The sequence below is a fragment of the Marasmius oreades genome (genome assembly GCF_018924745.1).
Source record: "Marasmius oreades isolate 03SP1 unplaced genomic scaffold unpl_scf_9, whole genome shotgun sequence".
NCBI classification, from domain to species: Eukaryota; Fungi; Basidiomycota; class Agaricomycetes; order Agaricales; family Marasmiaceae; genus Marasmius; species Marasmius oreades.
The window spans coordinates 1-25,880 of NW_025064833.1; the positions used below are offsets into that span (position 1 = coordinate 1).

The 25,880-nt window shown below is 45.8% G+C and overlaps 3 protein-coding genes across 4 annotated transcripts; all 3 read left to right on the plus strand.

Moving 5' to 3' along the window:
• Positions 1 to 706: 706 nt before the first annotated feature.
• E1B28_013889 (uncharacterized protein) lies at positions 707 to 1,532 on the plus strand. Of its 2 annotated transcripts, XM_043160838.1 has the most exons (4): positions 707 to 880; positions 936 to 1,194; positions 1,247 to 1,291; positions 1,339 to 1,532. In XM_043160838.1, exons 2-4 carry the CDS (start codon positions 1,022 to 1,024, stop codon positions 1,472 to 1,474), a joined length of 354 nt encoding a protein of 117 aa, XP_043001739.1. In that variant the 5' UTR covers positions 707 to 880; positions 936 to 1,021; the 3' UTR covers positions 1,475 to 1,532. The 2 variants fall into 2 exon arrangements, with proteins under 2 accessions (XP_043001739.1, XP_043001738.1); XM_043160837.1 differs by having other exon boundaries at positions 707 to 1,194; positions 1,247 to 1,532.
• Positions 1,533 to 9,989: 8,457 nt separating this feature from the next.
• On the plus strand, positions 9,990 to 11,107 carry E1B28_013890 (uncharacterized protein; the record flags this gene model as incomplete). Its single annotated transcript, XM_043160686.1, has 2 exons — positions 9,990 to 10,472; positions 10,532 to 11,107. The coding sequence occupies exons 1-2, from the start codon at positions 10,077 to 10,079 to the stop codon at positions 11,105 to 11,107; spliced, it is 972 nt and encodes a 323-aa protein (XP_043001740.1). The 5' UTR covers positions 9,990 to 10,076.
• A 14,189-nt stretch (positions 11,108 to 25,296) lies between these two features.
• On the plus strand, positions 25,297 to 25,728 carry E1B28_013891 (uncharacterized protein; the record flags this gene model as incomplete). The annotated part of the gene is made up of 1 exon (XM_043160687.1): positions 25,297 to 25,728. The coding sequence occupies one exon, from the start codon at positions 25,297 to 25,299 to the stop codon at positions 25,726 to 25,728; it is 432 nt and encodes a 143-aa protein (XP_043001741.1).
• Between the last annotated feature and the right edge of the window lie 152 nt (positions 25,729 to 25,880).

The window sequence follows — 25,880 nt, forward strand, 5'->3', positions numbered from 1 at the left end:
GCTGCTTCGCTGCTGCAACACTGAACATGGGAAGGGCGTTCACTCGTCGTCATCTCGATCACCTCAACCTTTACTGTGGCCAGTGCACGGCATTTCCTTCCGGATCATTCGACTATATGAAGGGTGGTCATCTTGTTCTCTGGGACTTGAAGCTGGTCATCGAGTTCCCTCCAGGCTGCACCATCGTATTTCCCTCCGCCCTCATCGAGCATTCAAACATACCCATTGCTAGTCACGAAGAACGTTCCTCCTTTGTACAGTATAGTGCGGCGGGTTTATTCCGATGGGTCAACAATGGTTGTATGTCTGACAAGACATTCACTCAAGTTGCAACACCGAGCCAGGAACAAGCCTGGAAGGAGCATAGAATAGCATTAGCTAAAGATGGACTGAAGTATTTCCTCAGTAGCTAGTAATCCAGACATTTATTGTATACCAATAGTGATGTATTAATGAAATATCAACTGGATTATGACGAACTCTTAGTTTAGGCTTGGCTGACACCCGAAATGAATTACGAGTGATTGGAATTGCTATTCATCTTAGCATATATATATATCTGGGTAGAAATAGAGTATCTTCACTAGGATCCACATTTTCTAGTAGGCTGAATGGTGGTGGGATGTGGAAATAGGATTGAAAAGGCATAGTGACGAACACTTTGCATATTGTAAGATCGTTATGCCGCGAGTGATATATGCCTTTACACCTCTTTCACCACAACTTCGTGCACCTTCAACGATCAACATCATTACTCACCAACAAAAATCCCAATTTTAATGAAGACGACGCCCCTTGTCAAAGATCCATCAAAAAAATTAGCGAAGGAGGAAAACAAAGAGATAGAGAGGAAGGAGAAGGCAAAACAGGCGGCAGCGAGGTATCGAGTACGGTGCGTCAAATACTTGCGATTTTAACAACATTGAATTATACAGTGTTGTTTTATATATACACTTATAACTAGAAATGACCATCGTGTGCGAGAACGAGCGCAAGAACGAATGCAACGGTATGGCTTTCGATGCGATACTTTCCATCATCACCCAAATTGCATCGACCATTCAACCTTTCTCATAATTCTCGTGGTCACATCTTGATTCTCAATCTTATTAGAAAGAGGGCGTCCATGTCTGAAGAGCAGAAATTTGAGGAGAAAAGACGACGAAAGGAGGCGAACCAGAAGTATTACTTGAAGTGCGTATTCTGCAAACACCAACATTCTTATGAAGTAAACCCCCTCCTATAGAAACCGGGAACGACTTCTGGGTGATGCTCGCACTAAACGTTCAAGGTGTATATGGCATCTTGTGGATATAGCGATTGTTGACCCATCTTAAGCACTTTTATATCGAAATACGGCGAGACCGCCTACTGGAACAACTACGAAGTTCGTCTGTGGCCTTACAAAATTGGCTTACTTGGTAAAAAAGAGAAGAGGGATCCAATGGATGGAGTTGTCGAGTATCTACCCTGAAAGTTAGACTTCAAATTACAACTTTCTCAACCATAGTTGATCATCTTCTAGAGAACACGAAGTATTGATTTCTTGAGATACGGTACGGACTTTACAACACACAGCACAGATCACAAAACCTACAGCAGTGCATAGCATCAAGAAAGTGCAGTAGAGGGGTGACTAAATATCCCTCTCATTGATATCAGTGGGATACGCTTGGACCAACCCTTGAGCCATCCATTCCCTGAACTGAGCCCTACCAGCAGCAGAGGTACCAACCATAACGGTAACCTCCCCGCCGCGCCACTGCAGACCCGTTTTCATTAGAATGCCTCTGAATATAATAGAATCAATAGAAGAGAAGAAGGGCGATGGTGGAGATTACCGTTGTGAATAGACGCCAGGTCGAACTCCTTTGGTAACGATGTACTGCTCATCAGGGGACAGGCGTGGGGTATTCAAGATCGCAATAATCCCGTCCCGAAGAGCTTCCTGGTAATACTGACGCGCCATATTTAGGTTTCGAAAGCCACGGAAAATGGCATCTCCCACAACATTCAAGTCGGCGATTGACTTAGCATACGGGAGATCACCACAAGAAACCCTAGGGATCCTCAGCTGGCAGTTTCGCATAGGAACTTGAAGCTCACCAGCTTTCGAAGACGCCATGCGCATTGTCTTTGCCATGATATACGACATAGGCAGGCAATCGGTTACCCGGGTGTACGGTGCCAACCAACGGCGACGCAGGCTCCATTACGATAACGCCACCGGGTCTCTTTGAGGGCGTTGTAGCGGGAGTCATGGTCCTATTCGTGGAGGGCGTTGATGGTGGGGACGATGGCATGTGGAAACCAAAAGGAGTGGAGGGAGGTGAGTTTATGACACGGCGGGTGGTGGGGGTAGTAAAAACATCATTCACTCGACCTGAAGAAGGAGTCAGAATGTAGCGAAATATAGGGTGTCCGAGCTCACTCATGGCTTGATTGAAGAGGGCCAAATCGCCATCGAGAGCGTCCATGTTACTATTGAGAGTGACCTCAGCGGCGACCAAAGTATCTTCACACTGTTGACGGTGACGTTCCGCATTCAAGAGTACTGTACAGACCTCCAAGTACATGGGTCTGGCAAAAAAAGAAAAAATACCTTCTTGTTTCTGAACCACTCGGATGCCAGCTCCTAGAGCTTCTGCAATGGCCCTGTCACGAGCGGCTCGGCCTTCTGGGGTAGAGAGACCTCGTCGAGGCTGAGTTGGTTCTGGTTCAAGTTGTTGTCGAGGCTGGGTGGAAGGGGCTCAAACTCGGTTGATTGAGGTTTAGGTGCCTCGCTGGCAATCTGGATGTCACAGATTTCACTGTCTTATCCCTATCTAACATTTATCTTATCTGTGCCATGTGTTTATCTTATCATATCACTAGATATTCCAAAGATGGAGTGGACCATTGGACTTGTTCTAGACCATTCTAGACACTTCAGATTGTAGATCAGATCCAGGGGGAATTATGTTAGATCTAGATCGCACTAGTAACAGCCTTGGCAGGCTAGATGTCTAGATGTTGATCCTTGTTGCCAAGCATGCTTGAGCAACCCAGAGTACTATATATCTACTCAGTGTTACCCACTGCACCATGTGGTTTCCCAGGCTTCACCATGTGGTTTCCCAGGATTACCCAGTATACCATATGGTTTCTCAGATTGTTGCTAAGGAACCATTGTTCTGGAATGTACCTGAAGTATTCCAATCAGACAATTACCAAGCACACCATGTGCTACTATTCAAATAGAGTATTAGAGGTCTTAGTATAGTATCTGGGGTCCTAGATAGAATTCATGTATATAAGCTAGACAGTCTGAGCCTTAGACCCTCAGACTTAACAACATCTTTTGTCTTCATACAACATCTCTGTGCTCTCCATCTAAGCTTCACTACTGATCTCCTTCTACCACTCCACTACAACACATCAAGAAACTAGGTGAGTTGCAGATTTGTGATAGTTTGTTAAGTCTTGCTTCTTTGCCTGTTGTTGCTGTCAAAGAGCAACAGGTGTGGCTTTGTTGCAGGTGCCTTGTCTGTTGGCTTGCTTGGGTTCTGGGGGATTTTAAGACTCTGTTACTGAAAAGGACAGTTGTCTTCTTGGGAAGCACCTCAGTTGTATCCCTATTGTAGCCTTGTAGTCTGGATGCTATGCATCTTAGTCTGAAGGTTGCTTGGGCAATGCATGAGGGTGGTCCACTGAGGACCACAGAGCTAACCTACTTGCTGATCCCCAGGTGTAAGGGGCTTCACTGCTTTATGCAACAGTACTGGTGTCTCAGGGCAGCTAGAGCCTTAGGGTTAGGACAGCAGCCAGTACTGAGTGAAGACTGAGAGTGTGTAACATGCTCTCAAAAACCATTTGCTGCACAGGCTTTGGGAACCTGTGTTGAGAACCCCACCCTTGCATCAAGACCATCAAGACTTGTGCACCTCAACAGGTCACTCTTTTTGGACCCCCTTTCCTTTCCCTTTTCCTTGTACTGTACCTGCTGTAAAGGGGTACTGTACTCTTCCTGTACTATACCTGCTGTAAAGAGGTATTGTACTATTCTTGTACTGTGTCTGCTGTCAAGAGATATGGTACTTATGCCAAATGCTTTGCCTACAAAATGTCTACATCCAACATGAAGTTTCCCATGAAAATTGTAAATTGTGGAGACTACAAGGAAACCTTCTTCTTACACCATATAATGCCCAGCTAGACAAATCTCCTGCTGAGGCTGGTGCTGAACCTTGTTCCAAGTCTCTTAAAGTTTCAGAGCTATACTTTTTCTGGACCAGACAGCAAATTCAAATTAGCTAACTGGATTAACCAGATTGCCCTATGCAATAGTACTACACAAGTTGTACATCAGTTGTAGCAGCACTACTTGCCTTAGATCTCCAGTCACAACCTATGTAAACCAATACTATGTTAAAGTTGGACATGGAGAAGGCCTTAGGTCTTGAGAGAATTTCCTCCAAGAACTTAAAGATGTCTATAGCAAGTATGATGATAATGAAGGGGCAAAGCTTGAGCTTACACAAGTTTGGTTGATTAAAACCTTGACAAAACAGAGACTTCAATAAATACTCTAAACAGTATCACACTCTAGCTTATATCAGAGAATTTACAGATTGTGTTCTCATTGATAAACTTAAGGAAGCTATTCCTCAGGAGTTTAAAAATGCTTTGGTTATTCAGAAAATGAATGGTACTCTACCTAAAGCTTAGCAAGAGTATCTTGATCTCTTGCTTAAAGCATACAAGGCTTTGCATCCTGAAAAGGCTAAGAGTGCAATTTTTGGCAATGGCAATGGCAATACATCTGACTCAGATGCAATGGAGATTGATTCTGCAAAGAAGAGCAAAGGCAAATCAAAAGAAGCCAACTCCCAGGAAGTTAAAAAGAAGAAGCATTGTAATATTTGCGCTGCAAAAGGCTTAAAAAACAAGGCTTCTAGTGACAACACTAATGATTGTTGGGATAAACCTGGAAATGAGAGCAAGAAACCTGCTCCTAAAAGCTCTTCATCAACTTCATCCTCGTCTGTGCAGAATAACAAAGTAGGACAAGGTGCGCCAGGGGCCAAGAAATCTTTCAAGGCGCAATTATTGGAATTTATGAAGGAGATGAATGATGATGATGGTACAGCTTCCCCAGCTGTGACTGTCAACATCAACTCTGCGAGAACCGTAGAAATACCCGATTCCCAGTCTGCCGTAATGGAGACAGTTGTGCAAGTCGATGAAGTACAGTTGGGGCCTTCTTGATCGACGGATCAAAAATTGAAGGTATATCGGCAATCTAACGTGGATTTTCCCAATGCACTGTAGAGTATAATGTCTGTGATCTACAGTGTGGGAATAGTATATCTACTATCAGCTCTAAGCAAGACTTAGAAAAAGTAGTACTGGAATCTTGTAATATAAATATTGCTCGCAACAAGAAATCGTCTTTTAGACTTCCAGTAACACTTTGGGTATATGGAAAAAAAGTACAGACTGAGGCTCTTGTTGATTCTGGGGCCACAACAAATTTCATCGACCAAAAGTTTGTTGAAACTAACAACCTGGTAACACATAAGTTGGCAACACCGTATGATGTAAAGAATGCGGATGGAACTTTCAATAAATCAGGACAAATCATAGAGTATGTCCGTTCCTATGTTGAGATTGGGACCCATAAAACAATACATTATCTGTTTGTCACCCATCTAGGGGACAAGGAAATGATTCTTGGGTACTCATACTTATACAAGCACAATCCACAGATTGATTGGCAGGCAGGAGAATGGGAGTTCACCAGGTGCCCAGATACATGTGCCACTAGAGCCCATAAAACAAAGATTATCGAAGCTGGAGCTGATGAGCTCGAAATCAAACCAGATTTACCATGGGAATCCTCACTGGACAATTTAGGAGAAGAGAACATGGAAAATCCATACATTAACTGGATCGATATTGATGATCCAGAAGATCAACAACAAGCAGCAGTCATTGCAACCATGTTTGATGAAAAGGACATGGATGAAGAACTTAGTGAAACAGATGAAGACACCATTACTTGGAAGTCCCATGTGCCAGAGTGGTTGCATCAATATGGCAATGTCTTCTCAAAGAAGAAATCAGAACGGATGCCAGAACGTAAAGTTTATGATCATCCAATTGATTTTGTGGAAGGTGCAACACTCCTCAAACCAGCTAAAATTTATCCGTTATCTCCAAAAGAGCAAAACTCCTTGGATGAGTGGATTGATGAAGAACTTCGCAAAGGCTACATTAGACCATCAAAGAGTTCTGTAGCTGCACCCTTCTTTTTTGTTAAAAAAAATGATGGATCTCTTCGTCCAGTTATGGACTATCGTGCACTCAATGCAGTTACGGTTAAAAACCGTTACCCTATTCCCAGAATATCTGACTTGATTGATGCATTAAGTTCTGCATCTATCTTCACTAAGATTGATCTTCGGTGGGGATATAACAATGTTCGAATTCGAGAAGGGGATGAGTGGAAAACTGCTTTCACCACAAAACGTGGGTTATTTGAGGCAATGGTCATGTACTTTGGATTTTCAAATGCACCAGCTACCTTTCAAGCAATGATGAATGAAATTTTGGGAGACTTGATTCGCAATGGACAAGTTATGGTGTATTTGGATGACATATTAATCTTTGGGAATGATAAAGCTGAGCATCGAAAAATTGTTAAAGAAGTGCTGAAAAGACTTCAAGACAATGATTTGTATGTGAAAGCTGAGAAATGTTTCTTTGAAAAAGATACTATTGAATATCTTGGCATGATCATTTCCAAGGGACATGTTGCAATGGATCCCAAGAAGGTTGCAGGAGTTCTTGAGTGGCCAGTACCTAGTAAGGTCAAACATATTCAAGCTTTCTTAGGCTTTGCGAATTTCTATCGCAGGTTTATTAGAGACTTTGCCAAGATAGCTAAACCACTCACTAATCTCACCAAGAAAGAACAACAATGGGTCTGGAGCGAGAGTCAGCAAAATGCTTTTGAGGCACTGAAAAAGGCCTTTACCTCAGCTCCTATTTTACGAATACCGGATGATGTAAATCCTTTCCGACTATCAACAGATGCCAGTGACTTTGCTGTGGGAGCCGTCTTATCACAACTAAGTCCAGAAGATAATCTTTGGCATCCAGTTGCATTTTACTCCAAGTCGCTCGATGTACATGAATGAAACTATGAAATTTATGATAAAGAGTTACTTGCTATCATCAGAGCTTTGGAGGAATACAGACATTACTTGGAAGGACATCCAGTTAAATTCGAGATTTGGTCAGATCACCAGAATTTGACATACTTCAAATCAGCCCAAAAACTCACTTGGAGACAAGCTAGATGGGCTTTGTATCTCACTCGCTTTGACTACACCCTTCACCATAAACCAGGAAAAACAATGCAAGCTGAAGACCCTCTGTCCAGGAGGCCAGATCATGAGGAGGGGGTAAACCTCGATAACAGAGACCAAATTTTGCTCAAACCTGAGTTTTTTGCAATTCAGGCAATCGAGGCTACTCATGAATCGCCTGTCAATGATGACCAAATTCTAAGAGAGGTCAAAGCAGCACTACTTTCAGATGAAGTTACGAAGGATTATAAATCACTTCTTAAGTCAGGACCAAGAGAATTCAAAAAATCTCTGGAGGAATGGAACTATGAAAATGGATTACTACTCTATCGAGGGAAAGTCTATATACCTAAAAGCACAGATGATCATCTTCACCAAAGAGTTGTGTATATTCACCATGATTTATTATCAGCTGGTCATCCAGGAAGGTGGAAAACATATGAATTGGTTACTAGAAACTATTGGTGGCCAGGAATGTCAATCTTTGTCAAGAATTATGTTACAGGCTGTGATACGTGTCAGCGGATGAAAAATCGCCCACAACAGCCTTTTGGACTGCTACAACCAAATGAGGTTCCTAATAGACCTTGGGAGATTATCTCCATTGACCTTATAACTCAATTACCAGAATCATATGGATTTGACGCAATCTGTGTAGTGGTTGACCGTTTAATAAAACGTGCTCACTTCTTCCCAATTACTGGCAACTTCACAGCAGAAGACCTTGCACGATTACTCTATGACAGAGTCTACCCACTGCATGGACTACCTCTACAGATTATCTCTGATCGTGGAACCCAGTTTGCTGCAGAATTATTCCAGGAATGGTGTAAACTACTTGGAATTAAATCAACAATGTCAACAGCATATCATCCACAGACAGATGGTCAAACTGAACATGTCAACCAAGTTCTGGAACAATACCTTCAGTGCTATATCGATTACAATCTAGATGATTGGGCATTGATGTTAGGAATGGCAGTGTTTGCCTATAACAATCAAGCACATGAAGGAACTAAAGAGAGTCCTTTCTTTTTAGAGTATGGTCATCATCCAAGAGCAGGACCAACAATTACAAAAGACCTTCAACGTAATGAAGATCTTAATAACATTGCGCAAAGACGACATGATGCACAAGAGCAGGCGAAAGCTGCTCTCAAGTTAGCTGCTGAGCGTATGAAGTGGTACTACGATAAAGGGGTACAAGCTGTTCCTTTCAAAGTTGGTGACAAAGTGTTACTCAACCTCAAGGATTATCAAACCAAGGGACGAGCACTCAATCCACGATTTAAAGGACCATTTGAAATTCTGGAGAAACTGTCTCCAGTTACCTTCAAACTGAAGTTGCCTCCAAAATTCCGCAGTTACCATCCAGTTTTTCATGCCAGCAAATTAGCCACCTACAATGAACCAACTATTGTGGGACAAAGAGGACCACCACCTAAGCCAATTGTAGTGAAAGGTGAAGATGAGTGGGAAGTTGAAAAAATCCTACAACATCGCATTTATAGAAGAAAAACACAATATCTTGTAAGATGGTCAGGGTTTGGTCGAGAAGATGATACTTGGGAACCTGAAAAGAATCTCGCAAATGCTCAAGATAAAATTCAGGAATATAAGCGCTTAGAGCTTCCCCCAGTACACATTATCGAAATTCAAGATGACATACAAAATTTGTCAGATTAACGAAAAGTTCTTCTCGGAGCTCGAACCAAAAGAGGGGGTGATGTCACAGATTTCACTGTCTTATCCCTATCTAACATTTATCTTATCTGTGCCATGTGTTTATCTTATCATATCACTAGATATTCCAAAGATGGAGTGGACCATTGGACTTGTTCTAGACCATTCTAGACACTTCAGATTGTAGATCAGATCCAGGGGGAATTATGTTAGATCTAGATCGCACTAGTAACAGCCTTGGCAGGCTAGATGTCTAGATGTTGATCCTTGTTGCCAAGCATGCTTGAGCAACCCAGAGTACTATATATCTACTCAGTGTTACCCACTGCACCATATGGTTTCCCAGGCTTCACCATGTGGTTTCCCAGGATTACCCAGTATACCATATGGTTTCTCAGATTGTTGCTAAGGAACCATTGTTCTGGAATGTACCTGAAGTATTCCAATCAGACAATTACCAAGCACACCATGTGCTACTATTCAAATAGAGTATTAGAGGTCTTAGTATAGTATCTGGGGTCCTAGATAGAATTCATGTATATAAGCTAGACAGTCTGAGCCTTAGACCCTCAGACTTAACAACATCTTTTGTCTTCATACAACATCTCTGTGCTCTCCATCTAAGCTTCACTACTGATCTCCTTCTACCACTCCACTACAACACATCAAGAAACTAGGTGAGTTGCAGATTTGTGATACTGGAGCTGGGTAAGCTCTTCCGTTTCTGGAAAATAACATTAAGAAACATCATACACACAGTCACACAGTAATCATGATCCATTACACACCAATTTTCATACCGTACATCGACTACGACGGCAAGATTGAGCTCTTGAAGATGGACAACGACGACGACAGTAGTGAAAAAATGAGATGGTTGGGTTTTATTAAGTAAGCTTTTTTTTTCATCCACTCAACGGACTCTTGAATTTTACTATCCAATCAGTTGTACTCGGTCAACTGAAACTGACTGAAAACTCACCAAAAAACAACTGTTCTACCTACCTCAAAACTTTCTCCGATTATCCGTCGATAAACACCATGTCTTCACATCCGAATCGAGGGATACACACCCTGTCTTCACACTCAAACGGGCGCCCACCGTTCTTGAACGAACGTCCCCTTCTTGCTGAATCGTCCATCGATCCAATACGTGGAAATGCCCAAACCATGCGGCTTCCCCCTTTGTCTTCTATCTATCAACCACCCGCGCAAATTTTGAACGCGTGTGCTGGCTTGCCATTTGACCCAAATATTCGTTTAATGCGATTGACAAACTTCTCTCGATTGACGAACACGTCGAACCTGTCCCGTTCGATACCGACCCAGTCAAATCAAAATATAGCAGGAACGAACAATCCTGCTTTCTGCCCACCCACACCGTTCCAACTTTGCAGTCAGAACAATTCATTTCCGTTGCGATCTGCATACCCTCAGGTAGTCTTTTCCGCCGCCGCTTCCTCATACCTGAGCTCAAATTTATATGTTATGTTCAGCAGGCAGTCCCAAGTCATCCAGCCCATGGCCTGACCCCCCCTAAAGACCTCAACCCTCGCATGGTTCTCAGTGACTCTACCATGCACAATGCCGCTGCTTTGGCACCCATGAATGCCCACCCTTCCTCATTCAAGAGGACTCTGGATAACCGAGATCTCAGAAAACCTTCCCTATTTAGACCATCTCAACCGGTTAAGGCATCTAGTCTGCATCCTCTCCGTTCGCCTTCTCCCTCTATTGTTCAAGCACATTCCTCCACTCCGTCTTCTTGGTCTATCCCTCCCACTGCCCTTCAATGGGCGCCCATTCAGTATGTTGATAGCGTGGATGCTGATGCATATGAATGTAGGGAGCTTCAAAAACGAATCGATGCGCAAGTTCGAACTGGGGCCCAGTCAAGTAACACCTCAGTAGATTCCGCCGAAACCTCGAACCTAGCCACTCCACAATCCTCTATTCCCGCCTCTTACCGTCTGTTTGAATCGCTAACTGTAGGCTTTAGCGGTTCAAAATTGACTACTGAGGAGTCAACCATGCCGCCAGCCTCCCCCATCAGAAAAAACCTCCTTTGTTAATTAACAGTAATTAACAGTAATTAACAGTAATTGGATGTTAATTGATACTAATGAATTTTAATTGATGTTAATTGATAATTGGTGATAATTCGCACTAATTGGTAGTTGAGTTTCTGCATAAGTTATCACACAAATGAAGGGGAAAGGGTTTAATCATATTAGAACACAGTGTAGTAGGAATTTCTATCACTGAATGCATTTACAAAGAAACAAGAACACTGATCTAAAACAGTGCTAGAAGTCCATTCAGAAGGTACGACAGGACCGAACTTAGGATATAAGTGAACACTTCGTCTGAACGACCAGACCGGAACAATGCTAGCATCTCGGTAACCGCTGTCTGCATCAGCCGAAGGGGTTATTTTGTAGAGGCCATGAGCCATTTCAGGTCTGCGAGGGAACGTAGTAAACCATTCAACGTAAGCAAGGTGGTCTGCTACATATTCCTGCTCGTCCGCCTGGAAGAGCATGTCCTTCTGGCTCTCTGAAAGTGAAAACAGTACGCGAACGCGGCCCACCCGATACCCTGTATAATGAGTCAGTCCACGAAACTTGGATGAAGGTAGAACCAAGTGAACAAACCTTTAACTCCGAGCGCCTGCCCATCTTTGACATTAACCAAAACAGTATCGAAACGACCAGGAACGATGTGTCCACGCTTATTCTTACGGGAAGGGTTGACGTGGGCGCTGTCTACCACAACAGAACCGTGTGTCTTTGTATTGTATATGTCAGGGGTTGTCCACTTGACGCGGTGCCAAACAGGAACACGTGCAAAAGGGATGTATAGATTTTGAGACTCCCGAATGAGGACTCGTGTCGAGAGGGTGGGAGCACGAATGCTAGTAACATAACGTGCCAATGCCTCCTTGAAGTGGATGGCACCATAGGCAGTTGCAAGCACCTCGAAGCTAACAGCCTTTCTGGTAGGATGTCGCGTCATCTTCAGAGTGCGTTCGAAAGTCACTCCAGGTGTTATATCGTATAAAATAGGGGGGTTTGTGGTGCCCAACAACTTGTGTTGGATGTACTTGATATGGCGGTGCAGTTTTTCGCGTCGGTCCAACCAAAGCACCATCTGAGGGAGTTTGTCACGATGGTTAGTTGCACGGTAGGCATTTTTGGCGAGGTCGATGTGTAGTCGCTCCGTATATTCGGTGTTGTAATTGTCTGCAGTACCGAAATTCTGGATATGGACGTCATAGTGCTGGCATCCATGCAGCTTGGGGATCTTGAAGCTGGTGGATACTCCGAGCTCAACGAAGATGTCCTTATTGATGTGGAAACGGGAAAGGGCCTGTTTGAGAAGTTTGAGCGAGTCGGTAGTATGAAGAGGGTACTGGGCAAGGTAGACGAAATCTAACATGCCCCGAACAGCCCCACATAGGCGAGACGAAGAAGAGGCACCAGGAAGTCGAACATCGATAATAAGGCCTAAAAGTAGTCGGCCGATCATCTGGTGCTCTGTTCCAGTGACGCGAGAAAGACCGGAGATCCCTCGCATGAAAAGCCGTATGTTGTGATTGGGGGGAAACCGTCGACATCGAGCATCTATCTCTGCAGCGCCGACAATCTTTATCAACCAAGCGACCAGATGCTTGATGAGTCCTTGATAGAGTTGGTGGAGGATATCTGGAGTGATTGACTGGAAGATGTTGGTATAGGGTAACTCTTTCCAGAACGGTTCCGCAATAGGCTTCATGCCATGTGCTTTACATTGTTTATGGAACTCGGTCGGGCCGTCAGCAATGGTTTCGAGGACATTGAGAGCATCTTGAAGTCCTAGGAAAGGCCCATCCATGCCGTCTTCACCCAGCTGTTCGGGTTCCGTTGGGCAGAGTGCAGGACAGCGGTTGCTTTTGGCTATCGTGGCCAGAGTTTGCTCTGGATAATCGGCGACGTAGACTGCTAGAATAGGGTGACCCCGCCGACATACACCCATCCCATCCGTTACTTCTATACCGTCGAGGCCAGCATCTTTTAAAGGGGATAGGATATGACCCATACAGGTATGGAAAAGATTAGCCAGAGCGCGACGACGAGCCGACTTGTTGCTGATATGGCTGAGCTTGGAGGTAGGGAGATAGGCAAGAAGAACATATGCCCCGCGAGAAGGTTTACGTCGGATTTCCTTTGGTATGTTTCCGATGCTCATGTAAACGGGATAGGCTGTCTTATTCCCAAAGACGGTGAGTTGGGTTTTGTCGGAGGATATGATGAGGGGAATAATCGTAGCGCCTGGATGGGTTTTCTCAACCTCCTTCTACACAGAACAAATGTAAGTCTTTATACTTGAGATACAGGTAGATATATTCAAGAACTCACCTGCGTAGCCCACCACCACCGACCTGTATGCATACTATGGTATAATCTTGTCTGGCATGTACTGTCTGTATAGTGACGTTCGGGGCATACAATAAGATACTGGCTCAGATCAGGGTCCCTCCACAGTGCTTGGATGCATTCTAAGATGTCGCGGTAATAAAATTCGTACGCCTCGCCAGCAACGACAACCTCTTCGCGTTTGAAGGGAGGGCGGCCAGGTAGGTGAGAATCAATGATTTTATTCAGTTCTTGGGTTGTCTTAAACGATAGTCCAAGAGCATCTACAACCTACACAGAAGTATCAATAAAACAGCATTATTAGTAGTAGATAAATGATCGTACCCCAGGGATTTTCAATAATTCGTTGAAAGCATTGGAACTAGGCCCACGTAGCTTCGCCCACCTCCCGACCTCCCAGTCAATTTGTGAGACGAACGGTTGCCAGAATGAGGATCCTGGACCCAGTTCGCGCCTATAACGAATGTCTGCGTTCTCACTGTTTCTATCGGCCAAAGGGCGTCCAGCAGGGCCCGGAAATTGAACTACGAATGGTGGATGGCGTAGTCGATCTTCAATCTTGAATCGTTGCGTTGTTTCAGGGATCGGTGTTCCTTCAAAGTGTGTGCCAGGAAGCCGTTCCTCGACATTCACAACCTCAACCTCTTCGTCGCTCTCTCCCTCTCGGTTTGGTTCCCAATCGTGCTCATACATTGCGTTAACTTCATCCTCATCAAAGTCTTCCAGACCATCTTCTCCTTCTCCATCTTCGATGTCACTGCTATTATCGTTGTCATAATTGTGTGCATGCCAATAAGTATTGTCTTCGTCGTGAGCGTCCTCGCCGGTCAAAGGTTCAGTTACTTGTCCTAAGTCATGCATAGTGTATTCGTTTCCGAAGAAGTCGCCATCAAATGTTGCTGGGTCACTGTCGAAGTCCAAATAACGAAAGTCTTCGAAGTCGTGTATTTCTATATCTGCGGGGGGTTCGATGTCGTCGGAAAAAGGTGGGGGGGCGGGAAATCCACTCAGAGAATTTGCATAGCGGATGCACTCGGAGTTCGTCGTTTGATTGAAGTGGTGGTGTAGCCCAGCAGAGGTGAATTCCCCTCCACAACCATCGCAAAAGTCGGGCATTTGGACAGGTCTTTATGTGAAGGCCAGTGTTTGGATATGAAGCCAGCTGACGTCTAGGCGCCTCCCTCCACAGACAGAGGAAGATACCCTAACAACCGACCTCCTAACAGCAGATGTAGGGAGGAAGGTGTTCAACATCGTGGTGGGAGTGAGTTAAGTCAAATAGTAGTAAGTCACGTTGTAACTCACTGTCACGTTGTAACTCACTGTCACTTAGTAACTCACAGTCACAATGTGTCGCAATCGTCACACCTGTTCTCCTCCCACCACCATCATCGATAACAAACCTCCAACCCTCCCTTCCTAGCTGTAGGATGGGGGGTCATGGGAGCGTTCTAACTGCATTCCTAGCTGTAGGATGGAGTTTCATGGGAGCGTTCTATCTGCATACCTAGCTGTAGGATGGAGATAGACGACGATCGCAGTTGACTCTACGCCTTGCTGTCCCTGGATGGCCAGTTTCCAATCGCTTACTCCTCTGCGATTATTATTCTCCTTACGCTACTCGACTTTCAGGTTCGGCAAATCAGTGATTGTGAAGATCTTGAGTACCCGGGACAGTACCAGCCGCTACAACTACCTTTCAGATCCCAACACACTATCCAATCACCCCAATATGCCCGTACCTGATAGTCCTCCTCTGTCCGACGAGGTCGACCAGCAGATAGCTTATTGGGATTCAAACGACGTAGTAAGTTCGATTGTGCGCAGTCCTAAGAACAAGTACTAATCATTACCATCGTGCCATAGCCCACATCGCCTGCAATCTTCATCTCCAGTGATGGGGTTCTATTCTCAGTACCTGTTCCGATCGTACACCGAGGCTTTCCACATAGCTACATGTGTAGCTCCAATCCGGAAGCAAGTCTTGTGCTCGCCGAAATGACAGCTCCGAACGATGATGAAAATCAGCGAGTAGGATACAACCTCTTTTTCTTCCGTCAAGAACCGAACAATCCCTTCCCGCCAAATCCTTACATCGAACGATTTCTGCGAGAATTTGCAGAGAGGGAAGCACCGTATCAGGTGTTAACGATACCGGCTTATGCATACGAGCGTCGTCCTTGGCGTGGACCCATTTTTGCGCGATGGGAGGATGCCAATGATGAAAATTGGGTGTGGGGGGTTAGAGTGAGTGAATTGATAAGGTGTGTCTCCTTATTGACATCGTCAATATAACGTTATATTCATGGCTACGTATTAGTGACATTCACCAACACTATGAACTGCTGATCAACGTATAATCGCTCAGGAACGGGTTAGGGGACGTATTATTTCATGAAGTTTTGTCTAGGGTATATCACAACGAGAAAGGGACTCGCCAAGTAGCTGCCTATATATGAACTGTCGAATTGATCTACGGAACATACCAGTCTGTCTACACAATACACCTCCCTCCACTAGAACATCCCACCAGTACGATACATCGACATCGGGTCGCATTCGTAATCTTGTGGGTCATTCACACCTCCAAACTGCCGAGTGTCGTATGTTTTACGTTTTGTAGGCGTCCGTGGCTGTTGAGATCCAAACGAATGTCGCTTGTTCGGAGTTGAAGGTTCTGGAAACGTGTCAGTCAGGGTTACGCCAAGTTTGCATCATTCACGTACCGTTATGTGCCCCGTGCTGGCCTGAAGGAGTGTGCAGGAAATTCCAAGGGGTTGGAAATTCGTACGACTCATCTGGGACATCGAGGGCCGCAATTTGGCTTTCCGTAACTTGGGTGAGCGGGATGCCATCCTCAAGAGGCGAACACATAGGGGTTGGGAATTCGTACGACTCGTCTGGGACATCGAGGGCCGCAATTTGGCTTTCCGTAACTTGGGTGAGCGGGATGCCATCCTCAAGAGGCGAATACATAGGGGTTTCTTCCATGACATGTTCACCGACCGCGTCCATGTGTACCATCCAGTTGCCCTCATTGTCAGAGTCAACGATGGGATCACTGTCAGGCTCGATAACGCCCTCGAAACCAATGATGGGATCACTGTCAGGCTCAGTGATGCTCTCGAAGTCGGCAGGAGTGTTCTCTGTTAGGGGTGGGGTCTGCATCGACGGTAGCAACAGTCTGACGATCTAGATAGAAAGTAGTATCATGTACATCGTACGTCGCAATCGGTTATCACTTACGAAGGGCTGGTCGAAACGGGCTGCGTCTATCCCCATCGTTATGAGTGGCTGAGGGTCTCCGTCGCGAGTGGTGCAATTAGGGGGGCAGACTTTTATGTCGATATGTGTATCCGTCGCTCTGCGGAGTACGGTATACAGAGTTCCCTGGGTTGGAGGCATACTGTATAGAAAAGTGGCGAGGCCGGCACTGCCTTATATGGGCGACGCGTCAAAGGTCACATGTCTTATCGTTGGTCTGTCCTCTACCACCACTCCGTCTCTCAAAGTTCTAGTCTGCCATCTACCACCACCACTCTACGTCTCTCAAAATTCCAATTTTTTCCATTCTTCTTTTCAACCGTATTCTTCACCTAGCTGTGGGTGTGAGGATTAGCGTTACCTGATCAACTTGCGAACATCTGTCACTGCAGGCTATCTTGCGCACTCAAGATGATGAGATATACCAACTTCGTACGTATAAAATCACGCTAGCATCGTTTTGCATCGATATTTATGAATCTGACGCGTAATTTGCTTAGAATTCTACCCAATCCAATGTTTCTCTGCATGAGCCAACAGCACGCGTCTACGGCAAGCACACACACTTTGTCGCGAATGGAAGAATGTTCACTGTCATAAGCCGCTTTGCGAAAACCAACCCTTCTCACGTACCAACGTACAACGCCCTTCATTTCTCCGATACGGCGCATCGCTCCTTGGTACACCTCAAGGAGTTCAACTGGATACATCATGCCCATCCGTTCTTACCTCTTGTACCTCAGTGGAATGTGTTCAAAGGCTCGCTTTTTAGCTGCCTTGACCACAAAAACGAATGTTTCCCTTATGTTCGTCAGGCCGCTGGCGGACGTAAGTATTTTCTAGCTAGAGATGTTACGATTGCATGGGACCAGCTGGAGAAACACCTTCGAAAACTGGTCCTCGCTATGCTGGAGGAGGGAAAGCCCGATACGTCCTTGATGGACCCGACAATCTCTCTGTGGTCATACCCAGCATCGTATGGGTACCAGCATGGTTATGAATCGATTGCTGCACTCCAGCAGGCTGCCCAGTGTTCTAGGGATGCCTTCCTACCATTGATTGCAGCAGGAACACTCAGTCTGCTGTGGTTGAGGCGTAAAGAAAGGTTGCATCTCGACTACACTTGGCGAGAACGCTTACAAACCAAAAACGGTATACATCCTGAATGGTTTGGGGCATTTGAGAGATCGTACGCCAATGACAAGGACGTTCTGCGTACAGGTGGTATAATCGATGCTACTCACCGCACCACACCATTGTTGCTGTCGTTTTACCGCCAGCTGAACGTGCCGGTGTGTGTTCACTGGGGAGAGTTGAAGGACTTAGGCACCGTTACCAAGGGGCAGTACAATGAGACTGGAACGACTATTTTGAAAGATGGTGCATGGACGGTTTACCGCCACATATTTGAGAGTTTGGCAGATGTGTTCCCTACCAATGAAGAGTTCTGGAAACTGTTCGCGCGCGTCTACGATAACCCGCATCCCAACCCTGAAGATTCCCTCTCTGTAGTGCCTGTGGCCTCCTCATCTCATCCTCGACAACAGTATGCTCCTTATCAGAGTTACTTCAATGTTCCCAATTCCGATTCGCCCATTGTTGAGAAGAACTCTGGTCAGCGTCCTGGCCAGACTTGGCAGGAATTCTTTGCTCGCCGGGACGGGAGAAATCAGGAGCGACTGGCGTTAGAAACACCTGTACAGAGGCGGTCTCGTGAGAATCGAGAACGAGAGGCTAGCAAATACCACGCACCGGGTCGGAAAGGGGCAGTGTGTTGGTATTGGGATAATCGGAGCGGTTTCCGAGTCAGGACGTGTCTCACTCGAGGGCAAGTAGAGAGTGAGTGGGAACGTCTTTCGGATGCGCAAAAGAGGTACGACGGTTTCTCCAACACCTGGGATCTCTGTAGTGAATTCGGTGAATTTGATCCCGACTCGGACGACGACTGGGAGGAAGATGCACCCCAGGATACGGACGTTGGAGTTGATCCAGAACAGGTGGAGGGAGGTAATGAGCAAGAAGAGGATGAGGATGGGGAGATCGCAGATGGCCCACCCATCATCACAGACACAGAGACCACTTCAGGGGAAGCTCTCAAAGCAATTGGGGGCTATCCAGAAGCAGAAGATGAAGTCACGGCCGACTTCGTACCCATCAGGATGGAAGAGGTCGCTTTTGAGCGTTACGGATTCAGTGACTGTGAATGGGAGAGGGAAGGCGTCGACCTCATCGACCTTGACACCACCCGAAATCTGTTGGGGAATGGGCGCTGGCGGAACAACCCTAATAATGCCATGTTCTCTGAACCTGACCCACCTTCAGAAACCATGGACAAACTGCGTCAATTCTTCCACATCCTATCGCTAACCCACACATCCCCCCTCTCTCTTCCGAGCCACGATCTCTCCGACCCTTCATCGTACATATCAGATGCATTGAACTGGGAGATACTCGTCATCAAAGTTACTGTCGACAACGAGGTCTGGCACCTGGTCCGCAAGAAATCCGATCTTCTCGCCCCAAAAATGGTGCTACTTATAAAGTGCCCCGTATCGGTTCTGCACATTGTACGCTGTGCTTGGGGCCCTGATCTCCACATTGTTGCCTCTCAGCTAATAAGACACGGTATCCGGTTCCACATTCTCGTCCGTGGCGACCCACCCCCTCAAGCGGCGGCTCTGTGGCGAGAAGCCGCTCATGCGTCAACTCTTTGTTTCCTTGGCTTCCGGTGTGCTGGTTACACACCGGATATTCATGACTGGAGGGCGTATGAAACAGAACGTGATCAGTTCTTACGATCAGCCAGGGGGCGCGCTGCGGTGCTAGCGGGTGGTTTGCTGTCGAGGATGGCGACGACGACAGTGTCAGAAGAGAACGTAATTTTTGGCGGTGACCCCGAACGGCTTCAAAGGCAAGGACGATGCTTCTGGGAGCATGAGGGAGCGGGATACTGGGACGATTTCCTCACGCCTGTGGAAGTAGACCTGCTCTGCGGAGTTTATATGGTGGAGAGAGGTAAGTGTGTAGCAGTTAAAAATTTACTGTTAGATTTTGACAGCCCTACTAGATCAGGTAAATACGAACGCAGCTGAAGCATCGCACATGTCTTGGTGGCCTCGCCCTGCTCCTTTCATGGCCGGCGGCCTCAACCTCGATTTTTGGTCGAAAGATTGCGAAAAGTGGTATCTGAATCGACTCCGCGAATGTTCAAGTGGCCGGGGGTACCTTATGAACGCGACTAGGTGGAGAAAAGCTGTATCTTTCACTTACTCTATTCCGAAGATCCAGGAAAAGAACCGGCAGCTGGCTAGCCATTTCTTACAGACATTTGCGGGTATTTGAGAATTTTGTAGTCAACAACTCAAATGTTGTATTTCTTGTTTAGTTTCTTGTATTTTTTGGACACTATGTAGCTAGTAGGAACCCCCCCATGTATTTTGGTAGTATCAGCTTGTTTGATATCATTTTTTAATACAACGAGTGACCCCCGCTATATGTGACGAGTGTGATAGTGTGACAATTTTTAACTCTCTTCTGTACCACGACATGTCCCACTTCCATATGCCAGCTGTCGGTGTATGGTTTGGGCAGCAACCATCTAGCGGTCATTACTTAGGAATCCTATTGTTTTTAACCCCCTACTGAGACTGCCAACATTTGAAAGTGTCCTTTATTGTACCTTCATTCCTAGCTGTAGGGTGAAGTTACCTCAGAAATCGCTTACTTCCCTGCGATCTGGGTAACCGTCGACGATATCTACAGTACTTTCTGCCGATACTTGTATATCTACATTCCTAGCTGTAGGATGCAGATATATACCCGTGTATGTCCTGACCCTGGATTGCCTGTGTGCAAATCGCCTACTTCCACCGATAGTCTTTTATCCTTGCATTACTTCACACTCAGGCTCGCCAAAACGACGTTTATCGACGAGGAATCAAACAAGTCAGCAATGTGGTCCTCCGTTGTAGGTACCCCCGGACCACACATCGTTGCTTTCTCTTGCTTTTGCCCCAGCAACATGCCCAAGGGTAAGTTATGTCCTCCCTCACCGTGTCCCGCATTCTTACACCTCCTGATTTTGAAGGAAACTCCAAAAAAAGTAACAAGAAGAATGACAAGACTAAGAAAAAAAAAGCACCCGTTCCAGGTAGCTTTTTACCTCACTGATCATTTTACTGCTAACAGTTCTGGTTGCAGATGACGCCAGTCGTGAAGATATGGATGTCGACGTAGAACAAACCGAACAAAATGACGACAGCCGCGACGTAGAAGTTGCCCCCCCCCCGTGCTCGTAGAGGTCGCAAGAACATGGTTATTCCCAACACCGAAAGTGACGCTGAAACCTCTGCACCTACGCGAGCTCTGCCTGTTCGTCAGAGCAAAAGCAAGGCTCAAGAGGATGGTGGTACGTCGTTTGGTTTTCACCCATGTACTGAATGCTCATTAGTTCTACAGTGTGGATGACAGCAGTTCGTAATAAGGGTCCGGGTGCGACTGCTGCGTTTGAAAGTCGCAAACGTGAACGCGCCCTATCCAGTGCCATTCAAGAAGCGGAGGCGAAGCGACTCAAAGCAACAAAAGGTGTCGTTAACATTTTTCTTGTCTGTAAAGTAGCTCACATGTATATAGACGGCAATGTCCCACGACCGCCTGGTTTCGATGACTCAGATGAAGACATAACGATGGAGGTGTTGGAACAACTAGGCCAGACTGTTTCTGCGTAGCACCGGTGACTGTGTATCTGATGTTCTACTATTCTCCAGCTGTGAAGAATAGTAAAGCTAAACCCTCTAAGCCACCCAAGTCTGGTTCGAGTGTCACGCAGGCGAATGTTAAGACGGGCCGTCCCAACAACGCATCAAATATGGTACAGGAGAAGGTCCCCGACGCCATACGTTCCAGTGAGAAACCGTCCAACAGCAGAAAAGTGGGACGGGTAACTCAGTCGCATATACATGGTACGCATGTGGCTTATATTAGTTCAATGTACTCACCTTTGCACAGGGCGACCCCCGAAACTTGATAAAGAATCTTCATCTGAGGAGCTCGAACATGATATAGGCGTGGCAAAGGGTGACAGTTCGCTGTCGGAGGAAGAGGATGAGCTCAGCGATGATGAGGATGACACACCTCTTACAGCTAAACAGTACAGATATGAGGTGAGTCTTGTCTCGTGCATAACGTGCTGCCTGATACTCGTTTTAGCAGGCCAAGATTATCAAGCTGTCCACAACAGTTCTCCCGACCATCGATGATTTGTCTGGCAACCTTTTCGACTCGGACGTCGAACTCGGGGTCGAGCGTGCAGCTGTCGTACACTCGTCCCCTCCACCGGCATCTGACATATCTTCAGCGGACAGCGAGAGTCAACCAGCACCTGAAAAAACCCACAAGAAGGCTATTTCTACTAGAACCCTTGTTCGTAAGGTCTCGGCATCCACCCCTCCCACAACGATTGACGCCAAAGTATGTTCCTACATGATATCCAACTCTCTTATCTTACTAACGGCCCTATGTCCGTGCAGTCGAAGCGCGTTCAAGAACACGTTAAAGAGGTAAGTTAACCCAAACTCTCAATGCGTTATAGCGGTCTAACCCCTCCAAGCGCCCGGAGATCAAGGGTATATCTCGGGGCGTCACTGAAAGCAAGCCAGTAGTATGGAGCGAAGCAGCGACAGCTGTCATCTCTGCCGGTGGCGTGTGCCTTTTGAAGAATCAGCCGCAAACACTCAGAAGGATTCTAAAACTAACCATTACCACTGTAATGGAGTATGCTGCATTCACCAATATGTTTCCGAAATATGCAACTCCCACCGAGTTCATGAAGAACATGATGCTTACCAGCGCGCGCAATTTCGGACGACGAAAATCCCTTGATGCACGGACTACCGAAGAAGCCCGTGAAATATTCAAACGATTCGACACTGATCCCGTTTTCCTTCGTCTTCTTTCCAAGCTGGTGAATTTTCCCTTCTTTACGCCTGTTTCAATAGTGTTAACTGGTTGGTCACTTTCCCGCAGCCAATGACGCGATTCTTTCAGTTCCGATCCAGCAGCAAGACAGTCGCGTCCGGCATTGTCGAAACAGACTACAAACTGCGTGGTTCGAATCGCCTTGATATTGCCTACGCGGAGACCAGAAATGACCTCTACATATATCCTTCCAAGACGGAAAACGCGGGTACATCTGGGAAAAAGGTGGGTCTTTTTCTGTGGTTGCACTGGTTGGAATCTGACTATTGTATATAATGCTCAAGTCTTACAGCCGTCGCCCACTCAAGAGCAAGCCGTTCCTTCATGATGCAGTGTTGAACCATTGCCGCCTATGGCTTTCTCGTGGAGGTTCCGGTTCTATCCTCCGGTTGTTCGAGAAGCAGTTCCAGGTGCTCGGTGGCGAAGTATCTATCCCTCTTCTAGCGACTTCGGCCGCAGCGGTACGTCGGGTCGTAACTCGACATTTTCTTTTGCTGAGTTTTCGTAGATCCATTGTGCACTCAAGGATACATTAACGTCGGGCAAAGTCAAGGCACCCTTTAGCGAGGAACTCGCCAGGGAGGAATACCAGAAGAAAGTAGTCATGTTGACAGATATGAAAGATGGGAAGGATGGCGAGTTTTTCCACAAGATCATGCGGGAACTATATGGTTTTGCTTGGTGACATCTCCTGCCGTCGTTCTCTACTTGTTACTGACTATGTCTGCTCAGTGGTATTCCTGACATCGGCGTTGTCGAAAAGACATACGATTTCAACGATCGTGACTCGGATGAAGAGGCTAATGAAGACAAAGACAATGTAGTACACAGCCAATGGATGCCGAACGCTACAGGAAACACGGAGCTGGATGAGCTGGATGAGCTGGATGAGGAGCTGGATGAGGAGCTGGATGAGGACCCGGGGGCTGATCAATTGGCTGATGTTTGAAGGATGCTCTGGCCTGTAAAAAACGGGGCTATATAGATTTTTCTTTTTTGTCATTAACGTACCCGCCTGCTAATCAAGCACCATATTGCTTTACATGAATCGAAAGAAACCTAAGCCTGAGCTAATCCATAGTAATTGGTATTAATTTATCTTATATTCATACTAATTGGTATTAATTTGTATTATATTCATACTAATTTCTACTAATTATCTTGCTAATGTGTACTATTATTCGTACTAATCCCTGGTAATTACTTACTGATTACTGTTAATTACTGTTAATTACTATTAATTAAATTTATAACCTAGCGAATTAACGTTAATTACCATTAATTCGATTAATTTTCAATTAACATTAAATACCCTTAATTCATGTTAATTAACGTTAATTAACGTTAATTAACAAATCTGCATTTTCCTGATGCGTGTGTGCCAAAGTCCGTTGGTACACCCGGATGGTATCAAAGTCTTCCCGATAGGCAGTAAAACTCAAACTGAGGACTTGTTAGTGGTGGTGGTAAAGACAGTAAAAAAAAAGGCGGACGAGTTTTTCGGTGAAATTTTCCGGCGTCGAAGGCGTAAAAGAGGCAGCGAAAAGGATTTGTTGGGTACGTTCCTACGTTTCCTTAACTCCACTCATGTCCGTTTTGGATCCGCATGTCAAGTTTGCTTCGGTTCAGGAGTAGCTATTCTCAGTCGGTTTTCTTTCTTCGATCCAGTATCCACAAATGAATACAGTCTTCTAACGTAAGCATCGATCCAGGGTGATTCTGATCCTTTTTCTTTCACATGTCGCTCCATACTTTACCACACAGATACATGTTACCCACAGGCTGAAATTCTTCCCCGATACTATTTATGTCCTTCCCACCTCTGTAGTCTTCCATTTGACAGCCCCAGGCTAAGTTACCCGGATTTTCTTCCTGTGAGTGAGACTGCGAATCTTGAAATTCAAACAGCCGTTAGACTTTACATCTGCAGTGCCATGTTCTTGGCAACTTCCATCACCATCATAGTATACATCTTCTAAGGATGATATTAGTTCACAATGTGGAGGAATTCGCTTCTCGTACCCACATTCACGTTATTCTCACGAACCTAGAACATTCTTTGTTGCGAGACTTCGAACAGAGACTTAGAACCAATGCTCCCTCTCCCTGTCAGTAGATTGGATTCACCTCATAACACCAATACCTACTCCTCCTCGCTAAACGCCAAACTCCTTGATTCCCAGGCTCTTCGAATATTTTGGAGTAACATAGGTCGAAAGGATAGCGAATTTGCCGGCTGTATCTGGCGAAGATAAAGCACTCCCGGATATCGAAGAGTCGCTAGATATTAGCTCCTGTAGAAGCACAGCACAGGCGTTTATAGAATCTCCGCATAGACGCGAAGTTCTACCATCTATCCTGTCGAGCATCTCACTCCTAAATGTGTACCGCATCTGGGTAATGGTACTTGTGAGCTCCCGGATACGACAACGCCTGCAGTACGCATTGTGGGAAGGTCTTCACTAGAAGAGAAGGCTTGCGTGCCATCTGACTGACTGCTCGCTGAACGTTAATTGGTAAATTAAAAACGTCGTAGCGACAAAACACCGTGTTCCTGTTGTTGCGATTCTCTCCAGCGCAGGTTAGTTCATCTTTCTTCCGCCATCATGTCCGATTACTTACATTTCGTAGATGCTATCACTTATTTTACGACGCTCATGTGCGTTTTGAGGGCCGACTGCATTGTCTTCCCAATCTCTCCAAGAAATTCGGCTGCTGCCGTTGCCCATTTGCTCGGGAAAGTGGGGGTCGATCATGTTCTGGTTGGGCGCGAGGCCGCCATGCAGGACCTGATCGTGGAGTCACTGGCGAAATTGAAGGAAACATCCCCCTCTCAACCCTCCCCAACTTATTCTCCGACGTTCATCTTTGACGAAATCTTCCTTCCGTCTTTTGAGGAGGCACTCGTTCTCAAACCTGATGAGCTTCCACTCACCACACAATCTAACGATCCTGTGTTATATCTTCACTCGTCTGGTACGTTCTGGCACTACCCACAAGCCATCGTTCGCTCATGTCATTTGGTCTTTATTTACTAGGATCGACCGCACTTCCAAAGCCAATTCCGTTTACCAACAAAAAGATGATCCAAATCGGGCAAATCCCATGGTTCGGCGAACAAGATTGGACAGGCAAAGTCTTATCCGTTCATGTTATGCCAATGTACCACGGAATGGGTTTTCACAACTGG